This window comes from Ischnura elegans, chromosome 11 (assembly GCF_921293095.1).
Source record: "Ischnura elegans chromosome 11, ioIscEleg1.1, whole genome shotgun sequence".
Classification (NCBI taxonomy): domain Eukaryota; kingdom Metazoa; phylum Arthropoda; class Insecta; order Odonata; family Coenagrionidae; genus Ischnura; species Ischnura elegans.
In genome coordinates, this window is record NC_060256.1 from 35,566,219 (window position 1) to 35,586,047 (window position 19,829).

The window sequence follows — 19,829 nt, forward strand, 5'->3', positions numbered from 1 at the left end:
TAAAAGCAGTAGCTAACTGCTTTAGCTTTCGTTGTGGAGCTGGTGATGTGATGGTTCCGAATGAGTTTTTTATCCTTGCTCATGCTAAGAGCAACGCTAGATAATGTGAACAAAGGAGCAGTTAACCATTGTCATATCATAGAGAAATTACTAACGAAAAGTTTCACGAAACAGTATTTTTTTTCTTCGTTAAAACTTTCGCGGGTGCTCGTCATGTTGAATTAAAACTTTTGGGCTATGTCGCCGCGTCAGATTTTGGGTGGCCCCAACGTTTCCCGACCGATGCTGGGGCCGTATTCTGTATTTCGTCGGTGCCGCACCGGTCGGTTTCCCTTTCAAGCCCACCGACTGGACATCAAACCGTACCGACAACGGATTCCGCACCGACGACGACACTTTCAGCGATTCTGTAAGGTCGTCGGTTTCAAACCAGTCGGTACGGTTCCCTCTCCTTCCCAAACAGGGAAAATCCGACTATATCCGAAGTTTCACGTGTCTCCACCAATGAAAGAAGGGTAAAAACAAGAGAAGACTCATTGGCACAGTTTGTTGTCGTCATTCTCAATCTTTTTATTTGCGGAAATTACGACTTATTGCTAGATTAAGATAAACGATATTGGACAAGTTGTTAACAATGCTTATATAATGTGTGGTAGTAATGCTGTACCTACAGAATCGAAGGAAACAATATTACAACATCACAAAGTTTGTATGTGATGGAGATTTGTTGCTGGAATGAATTATTGAAACTATCCTTGAGATCGTTGTTTCTTTTTGTAAATATTGGTTCCGTATAATGCTATTTATTCATGATTTGGTAATATAGTTGTCATTAAGTAAGTTCCGTATAAATGTTATCAACGGAAGGTTATGCCATTGGCACCGTAGCAGACGAAAATAGCATACCATGGAACGTGAACGTAGGATTCAAATGTAAATGTCATATTAGAGGAACAAGTTAGGAAATTGTTATAAAAATTGGAGCTGGGTGTAATTAAAAGAAGTGTAATGACGAGGAAGTAAATACATTGTGATTGGGTGAAATACATATGTATAAGTTGCGCATTCCAAGTGAGAGAAAATGATAATATTGCGGTAAACCTCATACTTATTAACAAATATCTTCTTTTATCGTCAAGGGAATCAATGGCTGACGATGAAATGAAATATAGTTGCCCGTTACAAATGAAAGAAACTGATACCGTTGTGGCAAACTTCATACTTAAATAAAAAGATCTTATTTCTATGCCGAGAGAAACGCCAAATTGATGATGGAGTGAAATAACAGTCGCCTATTCAGAGTGATATAAAGTGATAACATTGCGGCAAAACTCATATTTAATCAAAAATATCTTTTTTATGTCAAAGGAGCAAATAAATCATGATAGAGAGAAATAAAGCCTATTACAAGCGAGTGAAAGTGGTAACATAAACGAGAGAAAGTCATTATATGTTAGCAAACCTCATTTTTATTAACCATTATCTTATATTTCTGTCAAGGTAATCAATATAGATGATGACACAGTGAATTTTAGAGGCGTATTCGAAGGGGCAGAAAAAGATAACATTGCAGAAAACCTCATTATTATTTGGTGATGAGGTAAAAACAAAATAAAACGTACATTGCGCACCGGGGAGTTCATGAAACCCACTAGTCGGTGGCCGTACCGACACCTTTTTGCTGTCGGTACGGCTACCGACGATCTCCCGTCCTCTCGTCGGTGCCGCACCGACCGGGTTCGTACAGAATCGCACGACTTCTTACCGGGAGTCGGTGTCGTCGGTGTGACGTCGCACCCGACGAATCGGTGCCGCACCGATCGGTTTGGAGTTACAGAATACGGCCCCTGGTCGCTTTCTCAAGGGTTTCCCTTGAGAAAGCGACCAGCATCGGTCGGGAAACGTTGGGGCCACCCAAAATCTGACGCGGCGACATAGCCCAAAAGTTTTAATTCAACAGTATTTTTTTTACTTTAAATAAAACATGAGACTAGATATTATTTGACCGTTTCTGATAATTTTTAACAATGTACCTACGCGATACATTGACTTCATGTCTTTTTTATATTTACATCATATTTTTTCCAACTTTCGATAACAGTTAGATGCTTTTTTTTTTAGAGACACTAGTGAAAAAAGTTTCAAAGTTAATGAAGTTGAAAAAAATGCCAATTTTAGAGTGCACGGAGTATGTTACTCCATTTTTGTATCTGTTCTTCTTCATACAATGTAAGAAAAACTGAAATGACAAAAAAATCTTTGAAATTTTGTGTAAAGCATGACAGTAGCCCTGATCAGTAGTCATAGCAAACAATATTCACTGTGACAGTAGTAGGTAGACCATTGATCCACAGAGCGATAGGTAACGTGTTTGGATCGTGGATGAAGCCTTCTCATTATTTCCCACCAAAAGCCAAGCTGAATTTCATTTATAAAATGTAAAATAAAATTTTCCCCGCAAATATCTGTCAGCTATGGGTTAATAATATTATAAATGATGCAACAAAATAAGAAAAAAGTTATTTTGTAATGCATCTGTTTAAGTTTTTGCATCGCACACGATTTTCCCTGCGTTCTTTTAACCTCAACCAATCAATCAATTACTTCTTATGCGGGTTACCTACTTTAGCAATATTTCTATTAACATTTTATCATAATACGTACTTTGAAGGATTGTGGATTAACTTCAAGCTATTATCAATCGGCTGATTTATATCTTCAATTCTATGCGAGCTGAGTTTCTCGAATATGCTCTTGGTTAGTTAAATTAATATCTTATAAATCTTGTATAAATATATAAATCTTAAATAATAAAAGATATCTTTGTCTACTCTAAACTCTCTTATTTGATACACCTCGACCGGTTTCAACAGTACCGTTAGTTATTTCCTAACATATAAAAGGTGTGGAATAGACAAAGTATCGAGTTATGTAATCAACTAACGATGATAGTTAATTTTTCAATTTTTCTCATTTACAATGAAACCTTTAACTCTCTTTGAATTATCCCCTTCTAATGAACCCAAAAATTTTTATTTGAGAAATTATGACAATTAAAATTTGCAATAATCTAATTATCATATTTCAGCGGTGAATGAATGAGCGAACTTTTTCAAGTAAGTCTGATTTAACATTATTAAGCTTTTTTTGCGATAAAAAATTAACAAATACTAAAGAGAATACTTAGTAGATGAGGGAAGTAGGGAATCGGGTTGAAAATATGAAAAGTGAATTGTATCGATTGGAATATTTTTTTAATGACTGAAAATTTATTTAAATGACGGATTTACATATAAAACGTATCAAATAAAAGAAGCACACCCTTCAACCGAGAATGTCCTGACCTTCTGTATTCTGCTAGAAAAACCAGTTTGTAATTTTCCATTCATAGAGGCCTTTTTGTTCCTTAATGGTATTGAAAATATCGTACGATGAATAATGCGTTTGAAATTGCGTAGCTGAAGGCCACAATTGTCATTATTGCACTCAAAGGAGAATTGAGTTCTGGCCGTATTGCTGTTCCAAAGTGAGACATAATGGAAGGCTTTTTTGTGGTCAAAAACATCTGAATGATGTGAAATCGATAATTTTCCGAGACATTTCGAGGTCTTTGCTAAATATTTTCTGTTTCTTATGCGTAGGGGCACCGAATACCGCCAACAATGCGTAGGGGCACCGCGAACAACAATTTAAGTGCAATTTATTTCAACAGTATACATATTCGCAGCAGTTCTTAAACACAAAAACTATGTCCATGTATTATGTATAACATTTCAATTTAGTCTACGTCAAAATGTTAAGAAAAAATATAATGTACACGCGAATTTTGCTTATAACAGGACATGTGTTCGTTCATGTGTCAGAGAATACCGTCAGAAATATCCTTTATTATCAATGGTGACATGAAGTGTGTGATCAATGGTGCTGTCATTTTTACAGTAATTATTTGCAAGGAATATTATATTCTATGCTTCACTGCGGTAAAAGTGAATTGATAATGATGGCTTTTAATTTTTTTCGATGCGGAATCGATTTTTGGATCCTATCAGACTGTATATTTTAGTGCCGCAGTTTCTTACTGCATACTATTATTATTATCGTTATTATTATTAAAAATCGCTGCAATTAGGCTATAGTCAAGTGGCAACATTATATTTACACATGGATCACAAGTCTTCCTACCTAATAACAAAAGAAGATACAGAAAAGACACCTATAGTAAAAAAAGAGAAATTAATTCCAATATCATACAACTAACAGTGGAACATTGAACCAAGTGCCCCAATTTCCAAAACTTCATAAAATAAGCTTAACTCTTCTTCATTGAACCATGTAATAACCGTGCAAGTGATTGAATTTGCCATTTAATGCGAAGAATGAGGCGATAGATATATTTGACTATGCACAAGGCGCGATAAAAAACGGGAAATTCATATTAATATATTAATAATAACAATAATATTTATAATAAGAATAATAATAAAGAGAATAAGAATAACATTGCTGTGCCACTGTCGCATAAAATCGAAAAAAATAGCCGGAAAAATAAATAAGTACCAAGAATTGGCAATAGAAATAAAAATAATATGGAAGAGGTTTATATAGCTCCAATTGTCATCTCAGCTACCCATCATCCCAAAACATATACAAAACAGTTTCAAAATACTCAACGTTCATTCAAATACATGCATCAAATTGCAAAAGGCTGTAATAATTTCAACCTGTCATATAACGAGAAACTTTCTCAACGCAATTCAACAGTAAAGAGTTCCCTTGGTGAGAACCCGTGCTCTTTACACTAAAACAACTCAGAGAAAACAGAAGAAAATTTAAAGGAAAAAAATAATGGTATATTTTTATATTATCTCTTGCGAATTTGAGACTCCGACTGTCCAAAGTTTTATATGTTAGTATACACTATACATGCCCCTGAAGCAGTGGCGTAACTATGGGGGGGGGGGGGGTGGAGTTAAGGGGATAGATCCCCCCAAATCCTCAGAGAAATAAAAAAAATATTTTGAAATATTTTTTTCTACATTTAATAACTGCATCAGCTTGAAGATAAACGTTTAGTGCCAAAATGATGTAAAATTTGTATTTTGTTTTGTAAATAAAATTTGTACAATTTGCAGGCTTGCCATTTTTCAAAAATTTTCCCGGACCCGTTTGCCTGGGAGGGGGGTCGCTACCCCAAGCCATCTCATCCCCCCTCAAAGTATATTCCTATTTACGCTACTGCCCTGAAGTATGCTAACATTTTTAGCTGTATCCATTTTTAAATGTGTCTTTGGCAGCCGCTAAGATTATGCGTGTTTTTTTATGGACTCGGCGGTTTTCGGCTTACACTTCATCGCTTCTTCGTGAATTTTTGGCCGACCATTCTGTAACGATGATAAGCCTCCATATCTATACCATAAATGACTTCGTGTGACTTTTTCCTTTAAAAAAGATATTATTACAGGGCCGTCGTTTGACAACCATAGATGACATTTAAAGAAATCGCTGACTGAGCTAAAGGCTATCCCCATGATTGAGTTTGAGAAGTGTTTCAAGGATTACAAAAAGCGCTGGTACAGGTGAATAATATCCAGTAGGAACAGTTTTTCAGGCGAAAACGTTCAAGTGGACGAATAAATAAAAACTTGCTCTAAAAAAAACTAAATTTTCCGTTGTCTCCTGAACACTCCTCACATTACATTATTCTGATTTGTAATATTGAAATAACATGGATGGATTCAATTAAGTGAGAATGAATAGATGTCACCTCGACCACTGCCGAGGTTCAAATGCAGGCGTACTCACCGCCGGCGGCGACATGGAATCGCAGCTGGAAGTCCTTCTTCGAGTCCTGGGCCCGGGCAATGCACGTCCATTCGCCGAAGTCCTCTTCACGCATCTGCGGAATGTGCACGGAGCACAGCCCTACGCCCAAGTCAGACACTGCGTGCAGTCCGTGCGACCACGAAGCCCTTTAACGAAATAAAAAGTTTGAATAATGAGATTGGCAGTATGTATTGTTTCCTGAAAGTCCTTAGAGACCTTAGATTTCCTAATGTTATTACTTTACCTATTATAAAACAGTGTTGCCTCTAAGTAGCATCAAAAATGTATACATTTTCAGGTCTATTTAGGAAAGATTTATACTGCGTGTTCTTTTATACTGAAAAGTTTAATCGCGAAATATGTGGTTGCCATAGTAATCATGATTGAGGAGAAGTTTTTCGCATTTTTAAAATGAAGATATAGAATTTAATTTCTCCCAGAATTATCCCTGGGCTAGAAAGGGGTAATTAGTAACATAATGACAGGAAAAGTGTGAATGGTCCATTGATTATTTACCGACCCAGGTTTTAACAAACTTTTTCATTTTCAAGTCACCTTGGATTAAAAAATGATAAAACGTCATGTCTGGGTAAATTATTTTACATGTTAGTCGGTGGCGCGGTGGCGGTGGTTTACAGTCCTAGACTCGAATAAAATATATCCAATGTAAAAATTGAATGAATTTGATAACATTCTAAGACTACTATTTTCACTGCTAGACTTGGATTTACAAACGTTTTGGCATAGTTTGTCGAAACCTGAAATACAAATTTGTGGATGGTGCATACTTTTTTGTCATCATATCACCAAAAACAATTTTGCAAATATCGCCATGTATTCATAAGTAGATATATTCATTTTTTTTTAATTGAGTAAAGCTTTTAATGGTAAATTAGTTTCAATTAAAAGGATTTTAGGGGTTTTTAAATATTTTCATGGGGTAGTTTATACAAGCTTCACGTTTCGGCATGTTTTGCACGCGCCATCGGACTTCAGGCACGATGGCCTGATGATGCAACTGTCGAGGGACAAGTTGATGGTAAAAACGGGATAGGAAGACCTCGAATGAAATATATAGAGTAGGTAAAGAAGGATGTGAAAGAGAAGAAATACGTAGGTGTGTAAAGATTGGCTGATAGGAGAATAGGGTAGTTTCCTTCATCCAAAAAAAAACGAAAGGCATAGGTTGCGATTCGTTACCTACAGTTAGTGTATTCATAATATACAAATTATTTAGTTTTCAGAAATCCCAGTTTAGACGAATGTTAATGGTCTATTTTAACCTCATTTGAAAAAGGCAAGATTGGCGCCCATGCGATGCCACTCCACGTGACGTCACAGGGACCTAGTTTCTATACGAGTAGCTTGGAGTTTTACATCGTATGAGAGTACCAATGCATGCATGAGGCACAGAATTCAGGGAGACATCTCTTAACAATTACCTATTAAAATTGCCGAAGGGCGGAAAGTTTCCTTCGTTTGATAGGGTATTAATAATCAATATTTAAGCCAAGCGGTACCTGCTAGATGGGTACTTTGCTACCTGCTAGCAGCCTGCATCGTAGTGGCGCTCAAAGCCTCGCCCCAAGGTCACCTCACACGGCAGAAGCGAGAACCAGAAATACGTCACACGGGCATTTCCCAGCATTCATACTCAGCCGTACTAAGATACTAATAAACCACCCTATTGGTTCCCTGGGCAAATAGAGGGAAGGGGCATTGTAATAGTACCCAAGTCATTGAACAGTATAGATTAAAAAAATAATATGAAACCACCCTATTGAGAGGAGAGCTGCGACAATAGGGTAGTTTCTCATTATTTTTTATTGCCTAAATCGAAAGATTATTACTCCTGGAGTACACATGTCTCGGTCTTACATTTTCGAATGACAATATCTATTTTACGCTCCTCTTCTTCTTCTTCTTCTTCCTAGCGTTTGTCCCGCGCTATTGCAGGGTCCGCTTTTCTGCAAAGCCTTCTCCACTTGGCTCGATCCAGGGCGTCTACTGACGTGGCGTTGATGGTCTTCATGTCCGCCTTAATTTTGTCACACGGGCATTTCCCAGCATTCATACTCAGCCGTACTAAGATACTAATAAACCACCCTATTGGTTCCCTGGGCAAATAGAGGGAAGGGCCATTACAATATCTATTTTACGCTATTAAACCAAAATTGAAAAATTTCAAGCGCGCGAAAAGGCGACGGCTAAGTAGGAATGATGGGAAAAAGTCGGTGTGACGTATTTCTGGTTCCCGCTGCCGCCCCGTGAGGTGACCTTGAGGCGAGGCTTGAGCGCATATACGACGTAGGCTGCTAGCAGGTAGCTGAGTATCCTGCTAGCAGGTAGCACTTGGCTAAAAGATGGATTATTACTACCTTATCAAACGAAGGATACTTTCCGACCTTAGACAATTTTAATAAGTGATTATTATGACATGTTTCCCTGAGCTCTGTGCCTCATGCATGCATTGGTAATCTCAGACGATGTAAAACTCCTATCCTCTCGCGTAGAAACTAGGTCCCTGTGACGTCACGTGGAGTGGCATCGCATGGGCGCCAATGTGGCCTTTTTCAAACGAGGTTGAAATTGACCATTAAAATTCGTCTAAACTGGGATTTCTAAAACCAAATAATTTGTATATTATGAAAACCCTAATGGTGGGTAACGAATAGCAATTAATGCATTTCGCTTTCTTTGATGAAGGAAACTACCCAATCGTTTCATCTTAGGATTGTTGACAAGTGATGATGGTGATGATAAATAGAGAATGGACTCACTGGTGTGCATTCGGATGCCTGGAGTCCATGACGGTGACGATGGTGCGGTCTGGCCTCTCGAAGCGACAGTGGTCCAAGGAAACGCCAAGTACGCTGCGGCAAGAGAAGTTGGCCGGGTAACCGTGCCATGCGGCGCCACCGTCGATCTCCACCGTCAGCGGCTTCTCTGCAACGATGCACAAATGGAAGCAAACAGAGATAGTCACTGTCATCTAGGAACTAGTCGTAGAGTTTATACAACATTTATGGAACTTGTGATGGATAAACATCGGTAAAAGTCGATCTTTCGAGTAATCGACTTTTAATCTAACATAAGCCAGATAACTCGTGTGGAAATCTTCCAATAATATATGGATGCTGAGACTAGCCACGATGGTAACTTACGGGAGTCACCCTTAAGGCACAAACTTTTCGGGAAATCTACAAAGAAGAAATCATTCGTCTTGACCGGGATTGCCTCACCAACGGGATTGGCCTCATCCCTGTCAGGGTGAATAATTTTTTCTCAGTGGATCTTTCGAAAAAAATCGCAATTTAACGCTGTCACAGTACCAGTACCAGTAGGATCAATCATGGCGTCTGTTACTGAATAATCGCAAGAAATTAACAAAACTTCCTTAAAGATAATATGAGAAGTAACAATGTCGTCGTCGGTAACTTTTTGCCATCAGTTTCTTTCAAACAAAAAACATAAATATTACGGTAAGTGTTAACTCTAGAAAATGGTACATACAACTGTCTAAGCGAAAAAAAAGTGTCTCTCACATTTATACATAAAATTTTTATACCATTCACTCATGTGCAATCAATATGTGATAATCAACATGTAATCCCCGTTGATAATTATTCTTGAATACTTAGAATACGATTTTTTCATTCATTTGTGATACACGTTATCTTTTAAGTTCCTTACTTACGACGTCTCTTTCAGAGAGCGTTTAACATTCTTCATAATTCTTAGATTTTATTTTTAATATTTTTGCCTACTTATATTGCGTTTCTTTGGTTTAGTTATGGATTTAACGGGTTTTTAAACTTTTTTTAAAGTTTATAATAAAAAATGTGTGGAGACGATAAAACTTGAGCGAGTAATCGTAATGGAAAAACTTTAACGTTTAAGTGAAATTAATGGATAAATAGTGAAATTTGAGAGTGAGAATGTATTTTTTGTCAGAAGCCGGTAATTCAACGCTTAAAATGATACCTCATTTATCACTGTAGGTGCAGTATTAATGGAGTGTTTACGGAATGACAGAAAAAGACATTTCTGTAATAATATATATGATGATGAAAAGCTCGACTTTTCAACAAAAATCGTAAATTAAATGGAAATTTGAAATTTTACAAGAAATGAATGAGATGGTCAATAGTAATAGGACTTCCGGTTCATCCTTTGTGTGAACCTAGACAATGGAGTTAGCACGAAAAACCCCCAATTTGTGCTTTAATTTCTACAAAAATAGTGTTTTATGTCATGTGACACATACCTCCATATGGACATTAAGGGACCGAGAATTGGTATTATTTCACGTCCCAAACTGATTCTCAGAAACCATTGGAGATATCTTGTATGATGTTAGGCAGGATGTGGTGGAAGTTCTTAATATAAGTAAAATTGAACCTTGCAATATAGTGGAACTTGGTCATAACGTCATCAAAGGGACCAGAAGATTTTTAACGTTATATCCGAGTGACGTTATAAAAAAGCAGCCTTAAATCTGAGTGAAAGGCCAAAGTAAAAAACGCAAATTTTCTGCCATATACAACACTGTTGATTGAAATCTACTCGTACATTGGAATATGTATAATGAAAAAAAGTTAATAAAAAATTATATTCACAATTAAATATTTTATAGCCTAATAAAAATCTTACTTTACTGTAAAAAAAATCTGTGATCTTCTTTTGAACGGTCCTTTTGTAGGGGTGGGAATGGATAAGACCCAGGTATGCGGGGCAGCCCCCGCTCCCTCCAGACACCAATTAAACAAAAGAGTTGCATCCCGTCACCAGCTCAACGTCCAGCTTGTGACTTGTTTTTGCTTTTGATGTTTCTACACATGGTTTCTATGAACTTTGGGACATAATACAATCACACTACCACTTTTGCAACCTAAGAATAGCAAAATTTTTGACGCTATACCCGAGCGTCGCAATATTTGTTGACGATATAAACGGGTTTTCATTCAACATAAAATGTTCAATTTTGGCTGGTCTGTATAAAATGTGACGTTAAACCCGAGTTGACGTTACAGCCGATGCCGTAATAACCAAGTTCCACTGTATTTCCAAGATTTGAGGGCTCAGGGGAGCCCTTCGAATATACAACGCACCGGGGCCGGGACCCAGCAATCGTGCTGATTCGCCCGATCACCCGGAGAGGGGGTTGGAAGGAAAGGAACAAGGAAAGAGGAGCCGCCGCGATAGGAGCTCGACGGCGCCTCTGGGGTAGGGGAAGGGTTGGAAGGGATGGGACGGGCTAAAACACCTTAACGCTATAGAAGCGGAAAGGGCCCACTGATTAGCGAAACCAGGTATCAGCCATTAATGTGCCAATGATTTTGGAGGATTTTCCTATTAAAGAGAAAATCCATCGATCAAATCGTTGGATTGCAATATTTCCACTGACAATGAGTTTTATTTTGACACTACGCATTCCGTTGCTACAATTTCAAATTTTACTTATATTAGAGATATCGCTTTCATATTAATGGTTTTGGAATCTGCGCATTAATATTAGCCTAAAAAGTATTTTGTTGTGCAAACTAAAGACTGCAACCTTTATGGGTTTGAAAGGGTTAACCGGTGGGAATACAGAGAAGAGTTCATCCACATTATTCGCCGCGATAGCATCATATCATATTTCATACCAAAGATATTTTTTACATCCCACTGTCGCACCTCAACCGTCAGACTCACCGTGAACCACGACATCTATCGGGATGACTTGTGCGTCTCCGAAATCGATGCTGACCACGCACTCCCATCGTCCAGTGTGGTTTGCCCCCTGCGTCGCCTTGACCCTGATGCCGCAGTCACCCAGCCCCTCCCCTCGTCCGTACGCCTCGTAGAGGTCATCCCCTGATGACAGCTGCGAGGGTGCAGACGCGTTCCCGTCAGGCCGTCTAATGAGGCAGAGCGTCAAGGGTGCGTCCGCAGAACACCCGATCACCAGAGAGTCTCCGGTCATCACCTCCAGAGTTCCCAGGTTGCCTTCGCTGGAAACGCGACCTTTAGCGCCCCCCAACGGACCCCATGGCTTCAGGCTCCTTAGCTTCTCTTCCCGCGTGCGATTGGCTGCAAAAGAATAGAAAACCATAACCAGATTGGTGGTCATTGGTAACGGGTACCAAGTGTGGGCATTAGGCCGGCCCCAATTTTTCAGAATTGCGAAAACTCATGTTTTCCCAGTCTCAAAATGATCCAAATGAGGTTTATATTCACATGTTAAAATTTGGTTACTTTAAAATAACGGCAACCCGTGCCCCAAGTGGCCAAGTGGCCAATAGGAAGGGTAGCCTCTTTAGATGTCCGTCGGAGGAGCAAGTACTGATGTTTCGTGAAATTACCAGAAACGATCATAGAAAGGGCTTCTTCGGGAGAGAGTTGACTTTGCCTCACCTCCTTCGCTCTCCATTTCGGTAACAGTCACCGCGCTCTTGAGAGAGTGGTTGTTGTCACCTCTTTTATTATTTTCGCCACGAACTCATCACCTTTGCTTCGATAACTCATGGATGCTCTTCTGGCTCTAAGAACCTCCGTTTTCCTTCTCTTGGTCCTTTCACTGGACTTCTCAAATTGTCCGAAAAGTTTTACTGTATCGGTGAAAAAATATGGCAATGATATCTATCGCTTCCACGAGGTTGTAGAGCTGCACTATAATCCGGCTAGTTATAGAAAAACCGATTTCGATTAAAATCGAAAATCGAGTTTTAATGGTTAAACATCAAGAATATAGTGATAAAACCATAATCATTGATTTTCGAAACTCCAAATCAAAAATCGATTTTACCACTTCGATCTTGACCATTTCGCTGGATCTCAGCAGTGTTACTACCGACTTATGATAGCGTTACCCGTTCCACATGAAAGTCTTTTCTCTGATGCCGATGGAAAGGCACCGTCTTGATCATCAAGAAAGCGTCTTAATATTTCTTAACAGTTTTGGTGAAGCCAAGTTCCAAGCAGTGATCCCAAAACTTTTATTTGCGAATATGTGTAAATTTTTGTTGCTAATAATCCAAGCATATATTTTAAGTAGATTATTAGAGATTTTTATTTTACTTCGAATTCATACAATACATACAATATTTCTCATATGTATTCAGTCTCCTAGCTGGAGGGACACATAGTTTTATAATGTGTAATGATGTAAACATTGCATTAAAATTCAAGTATATTAAAATTCTAACGTTTAAATGCTATAAACTGTAGACGTTATAACTCACCGATGCCCACTTCGATGAATCCGCCCCTCTCATCGGCTCCTGTGCCGAATAAAAAGACTTCGCAGCGCCAAACCCCAATATCCTCTGGCTGCAATGGCAGCTCAATGCTCAGGCCACAGTCGCCGTTAGCAAGACCACGGCCCAAGTAAGAGTACCTGCAAGGAAAATTAGACGAAATTCAAGCAGGCTATAGAAGGTAGATTAAAGCTTTCTAACATAACAACTGTACTGTACTGTTCTGTGCTGTACTGACTGTACTTTAACTGTAACATACTCCAATGCGAAACATATGTGTGGCCTCCTTTACCGTGAACATATCTATCGTTTTTTTACAAATAAATAGGTAAATAATTACTCATAACACGCAGCATATGATGGAGAAAATACTGAAAGGCGAAAATCTGCTTCGCTTTGGCGTACATTAAATGAATCATTTGCGTAATAAAGGTGGATATTCAGAAGGTGAATATTTGCTTACATTATTTAAACTCTTGCATTATAATGAAAACCTTTTTGGATTAATGTTCTTCCTAAAAGTTCGTTTTGTCTCAAAGTCAAGTTTTGCCTGTATCTCAGATGTAATAAAATTACACCAGTGAAAATATGGAAGTAAAATCTTCAATACTAAGATACAAGAAAATATTACTGTTGTGTCTACTTTATTTCGCCTGGAAATTTCAAGTTGATTGCATAGGTTTTACGGAAGTAATTCATCACCCAAAAACACAATTCGAGCAGGAGGAATTCGAGGAATTGAATCATTTGTGCCGAAGGTTTTCTTTTTCAAATTTAAAAAATTAGGATTCAAGGTACGGTGATCATGATATTCCATTTCAAAATAATTTTTTGAAGATTTTCATCTTAATAAATGTATAGATTCTAAAAGTTGAGAAACTTTTCATCTAACCTCAACTCAAAGCAAAAAGTAACATTTCCAAACCTACTCGGACAGATTTCTGTTAAATACGGCACTTGAAATGGCCATTGTATCATAGAAAATATATAATTTTGCAGAGGTTTTAAATAGAGGTAAAAAAATGTGAAATACATTGTGATATTTTAATTCAGAATCTAATGAAAAGAGAATAGGGTGGTTTCCTTCATCAAAGAAAACGAAAGGCATTGATTGCGATTCGTTACCCACCATTTGTGTATTCATAATATACAAACTATTTGGTTTTAGAAATCCTAGTTTAGACGAATCGCAATGGTCAATTTTATCCTCATTTGAAAAAGGCCAGATTGGCGCCCATGCGATGCCACTCCACGTGACGTCACAGGGACCTAGTTTCTATACGAGTAGATAGGAGTTTTACATCGTATGAGATTACCAATGCATGCATGAGGCACAGAGCTCAGGGAAACATGTCTTGATAATCACCTATTAAAACTGGCTAAGGTCGGAAAGTTTTCTTCGTTTGATAAGGTATTAATAATCCTTATTTAAGCCAAGCGCAACTAGCTAGCAGGGTACTCAGCTACCTGCTAGCATCCTGCGTCGTATCAGCGCTCAGAGCCTCGCCCCAATGTCACCTCACTTGCGGCAGCGGGAACCAGAACGACGTCACGTCGGAGATTTCCCGGCAATTATACTTAGCCGTCCTGTTTTCGCGCGCTTTTTTCAATCTCAAAAATTTCACTTTTCATTTAATCGCGAAAAATAGATATCGTCATTTAAAAATATAAAGCGTGAAATACGTACTCCAGGAGTAATAATATTTCGATTTAGGTAATAAAAAAATAATGGGAAAACACCCTATTACTTATGATGATGTCGCGAAACCAATCTGGACCACTTTATGAGGATTGTCCCGTACACGAATGTAAACCCGGTGTCAGTCCTCACCTGCCGTGTGCGAGGCCGTCGCTGGGGTAAAATACTTTCCCCCCGGGTTGGGCGATTTTACACATCTTTATGAGCGTGCTCTGACCTCGGTAGTTGCAGCGAAGGTCCAGCGTCGCCTTGTGACCCATCGGCGAAGAAGAAGTCTCGTTCCTCCATTCCAATCCAATGTCCATGTCGCTCGGGAGCTCTGCAAATAGATTCGAAAGAAATTGAAATGAAATGTGGTAGCACTTTTCCACCAAAAGTTTGATTCGTACGACCCGTTTCGGCTCACAGAGCAATCATCTGGTAGAAGACACTGTGATAAATAAGAACATCACTTTTATACCTTGAGGAAGGAATGGCGGAGGATTGCGTCGCGCAACGCGCCTTGCGAATTAAATCATTGCAGAAAAGGGCAACCGCCTTTCATTTTAATATGCCAAACTTTCACTATATTACACCTGAATAATTTGAACTTTTTTGAAAGTAACGCTATATTGGACGGTCCATCACGAACATTACTATTAACTCACTAATGGGGATCAAAGGGATTAAAATACTTAACAGAAAAAGGACGAGGATAAAGGTGCTGTGGTAGATGGAATAAAGCTAGAAATTAGAGGGTAAAAATGTGGCCTGACTGGGACTCGAACCCAGAGCCTCTTGATTGCGTGCGCTACCAGGACGCTTAGATTTCCCATGATTTTACCGAAAGTTTACACAAAGAAAACTCCCTTTGCTCTTGCCCAGAAGAGCAGTGGCGTAGCGAGTGGGGAGGTCCGGACCCCCCCGAGATACTTTGCTTCATGAAAGAAAACAAAACATTGAAAAAAGCAGGGGTATTCAAAATTTATCTTGGTCAAGTGTAGTTTTTTCGATTATGAAAAGTGTTAAAATAGTTTAAAACCCTCTACTTAGTAACCTGTTTTTAAAAAGTTTTCCTTCCTGGTTTTGGAACCCCCCGAACAAAATTCCTGGCTACCCCATTGCTCAAGAATAATCAATAAATGGTATTGGGGCAGCTCACCAATCACCAACAGAAGAAATGGACAAGGAACGTCGAATGACAGTAAAGATACTCTCTCACACGATAGCAGGAAAGAGACAGGAACCTGCGTTTCGAGGCACGCTGAGCCCAAGTGAAGCAAGCCAATCCTTGGTTCAGTATAACAACGTCATGAGTGAAAATAGGCAAGAATATCCCTCTCTAAGAATTGATATTCTTTCATGCATATGCATTATTGTTATGCTGAAAATTATGTAGCCTTTATTATGTATTAAGTTCAAGTGCAATATGCAAGTCCTGAGGCATAAACTCGAAAATTAGCAAGACTTTTAAGAAACATGCGCATCAGAGAGAAACAAATTCTTACACCAAACTGTTCGGCACAGTATTTCTCTCGATTTAACTTGGAGCAATGGCTTTCTGATTCGTTTTAAAACCTAGTCTAAAAAAAATCGATAAAAGTTTAATCGTGAATTTTCTAGGATTGTGCTCCTTAGAGTAAACTGAAATATTAATGTCAAAACTAGTATATATTAAAATTACTATAAAAAATAGAATTTTTAATAAATACTTCAACTTTTACATATTTCTACCTGCGGCGGATCTGCTGTCAAATTTAAAATTTCCTATAGGCTTGGAGTATGATACTATCTATGCATCATTTAGCCCTTAAAATTCCATTGATTCTGCACGTTTTTTTTACCAATAGGGTAGTTTCCTATTATTTTTTTATTGCCTAAATCGAAAGATTATTACTCCTGGAGTACGCATTTCACGCTCTTAGAATTTTAAACGACGATATCTATTTTTCGCGATTTAATGAAAAATGAAAATTTTCAAGCGCGCGAAAATGCGACGGCTAATTATGAATGATGGGAAATGCCCGTGTGACGTCATTCTGGTTCCCGCTGCCGCCGTGTGAGGTGACCTTGGGCACGGTGGTCGTGCCTTGGGGCGAGGCTTTGAGCGCCGCTATGATGCAGACTGCTATAAGGTAGCAAAGTACCCAGCTAGCAGGTAACGCTGGGCTTAAATAAGGATTATTAATACCCTATCAAACGAAGGCACCTTTCCGATCTTAGGCAATTTTAATAGGTGATTATTAAGAGATGTTTCCCTGAGCTCTGTGCCTCATGCATGCATTGGTAATCTCAGACGATGCAAAACACATATCTACTCGTATAGCATCTAGGTCCCTGTGACGTCACTTGGAGTGCCATCGCATGGGCGCCAATCTGGCCTTTTTCAAATGCAGTTAAAATTGACCATTGCCATTCGTCTAAACTGGGATTTCTAAAACCAAATAGTTTGTATATTATGAATACACTAATGGTGGGTAACGAATCGCAATCAATGCCTTTAGTTTTCTTTGATGAAAGAAACTACCCTATTGATTCAACATACAAGGTGGAGAAAAATATTGTCAAACAATTTTAACCCTGGATAGCTGATGCCATTAGGAACTAAAATTATAAATGATGTTTCAATCAAAAACGCACCATTTTTAAACTACAGAAACTTTCAGCCAAGCGCTCCTATTGGCCGCGATTTTGCCCTGTTGCTGGACGCTCTGGACAAAGGCAAGAACACATTCAGGCAAAGCATTCAAAGTCATGAATTATCCCGATGGCAACAAGGCAAGGTCGTGGCCACTCAGAGCGCCTGACTAAACGTTTCTGTAGTTTAAAAATGGTGCGTTTTCAAGAAAAAAAAACAAATTTTATGTAGTTCTTGTTGATATCAGCTATCCAGGGATAGCACTACGAGACAAAAATTTTCTCCACCCGAATAATTTCAAATGAAGAACCTGCAACTGGAAGAAGAAAGTTTTGCCTTGTTGCCAGATGATCGGGATAATTTATGACTTTGAATGCTTTGCCTGAATGTGTTCTTGCCTTTGTCCAGAGCGTTCGGGAACATGGCAAACTCGCAGCCAATCGGAGCGTTTGGTTCAAAGTTTCTGCAGTTAAAAATGGTGCGTTTTCGATTTATGTATCATCAGTAATTTTAGTTCCTAATGGCATCAGCTATCCAGGGTTAAAATTTTGTGACACTATTTTTCTTCACCTTGCATATTGAATCAATTGGTAAAAAAATGTGCAGAATCAATGGCGTTTGAAGGGCTACTTATGTGGAAAATTAGAGCATGCTCGTAGTAGAAGAAACAGACTGCTTGAATATGCATGAAAAAATGATGTCAACCACGGATTCCACAGTAGCACTTACCAGCGTATTCTATATCAGCCTTTGACGTTCTTTGCAGCATCGAACCCTTGGGCACCCAGTTACATGTCCACTCACCAGCCATCAGGTTGCTGAAGGGTACGTTCGGCGTCTGGCACCGGCCGGCCTGCCGAGGTATTCGAAAGAGATATCATTGCTTAGTACAATGGGCCAAGAAAGTATTCCAACGAAAAGTACAGCGCCACTACCAACTTCGATGAAGATCTAGGTTATTATCTTGTGGCTAACTATTCCTCAGTCTAATTCGTTGTCTCGGGCGTACTTCATAAAATTATGACTAATCTGAAATACTTAACAAAATGAAACAGTAAAGAACACTATGTAATTCCTCCTAAACAACAAAAAAAATGTAGACGCGAGGTAGACTAATCCAACAGCTTAGTTCCCAACTAGCATTTAATTAAGTGATTTATTGTTCGAAATATAATTCTTATTCTTATACTTATCCGTTCAGCAAAATATTTATCTCAAACTCTCGTAGAGCAATGGTTTTTTGAACTCCTTTTAAAACGTAGTCCTAAAAAAATCGATACTAGTTCATTCGTAAATTGTTTCTGGTTATGCGCCTCAGAATAAACTGAAACATAGATAATCCAACCATAATCGTCGAGTGAACGCAAGCGTCAGCAAAATGGTTTGCATCATGAAGATTACGAGGCGTAAAATCCTTTTAGGCGGCTTGCGGGGTAGTATGTAGATGTATTTTAGGCACGTGGAACAGCAAACAATGGAAAAAACTTTTTTTCCGTATTACGCGCGCAGAATCAGCTTAGGGCCCCCGCGCACTGGCAACTTTAATCACCGGCAACTAAACAATTTACTCACCCAAGAGTTGCTTGCTACCGCGCACTGGCGATTAAATAGTTGCCCCTCAGCTCAGTTTACAATGGATCTCGCGGAAGCAAGTTGTGTTGTTGCGCTCATTTTGAGATAGCGAAACAATAAGCAAAGGAACAAAATGTTTTGGGTACAGTATTTGTCCTTGTGGACTATCCTCTTTTTAGAGTAATATAGATAAACTATACTGCATGTAAAATTGGTAGAAGTTCATAGAACTTTCGTTTAATCTAAAATTTTGTTGCCTTTAATTCCAATTCATTATCAAGTTACATTAAAATGATTACAAATTCAATCACCTAAATATAATAGATATCTTAATCAAATTAAATAAACCTAGTTCATATAGGTACCAGGTATGAACTTCAATGGCTTTAATCGAAAATTGGGCACTAGAGAAGCTGTGAAAATGGTGGAGTGGCTATTTAATATGGGACCAGATATCAGGGAAGAGATACATCCATCTAGTTATACATGGAAAGGAGACTAAACTATTGAAAAGAAACTATGTTGGATCGAGAAACACATGAGGAGGAAACTCAAGAAAATAAAATATGACGCGAGCTAGGAAGGATTGGGCTGCAGTGAGTGGCGTAAATATGGGGGGTTAGGGGATAAATCCCCCCCCAAACTATCAGAGGAAAAAAAAGATATTAAAAAATTACCTAGTATTGAAATATAATAACTTTGTCTGCTTAAATTTAAATTTTCCCACCCCATGCCATCTCATCCTTCCCCCACCCCCAAAGCATATTCCTAGTTACGTCATTGTCTGCAGTACAGCAATCATTGAATTGCAATCACGATTGCAATACTGTGGAATCTTTGGGGATACAGAGTGTTTTCTTGTTTTTGGTAATCCTCT

At 38.6% G+C, this 19,829-nt stretch overlaps 1 protein-coding gene across 2 annotated transcripts in view; it reads right to left on the reverse strand.

Annotated features, from left to right (window-relative positions):
* Window positions 1–19,829, reverse strand: part of LOC124168009 — a 65,387-nt gene that overhangs the window by 11,792 nt on the left and 33,766 nt on the right. For both annotated transcript variants that reach the window (XM_046546084.1, XM_046546086.1), the window contains exons 6-11: window positions 18,110–18,233; window positions 14,896–15,082; window positions 13,050–13,204; window positions 11,521–11,898; window positions 8,604–8,769; window positions 5,803–5,969 (exon numbers count right to left, since the gene is read on the reverse strand). In XM_046546084.1, coding sequence (XP_046402040.1) covers window positions 5,803–5,969; window positions 8,604–8,769; window positions 11,521–11,898; window positions 13,050–13,204; window positions 14,896–15,082; window positions 18,110–18,233 — 1,177 coding nt within the window. The remainder of the gene's footprint in view (window positions 1–5,802; window positions 5,970–8,603; window positions 8,770–11,520; window positions 11,899–13,049; window positions 13,205–14,895; window positions 15,083–18,109; window positions 18,234–19,829) is intronic.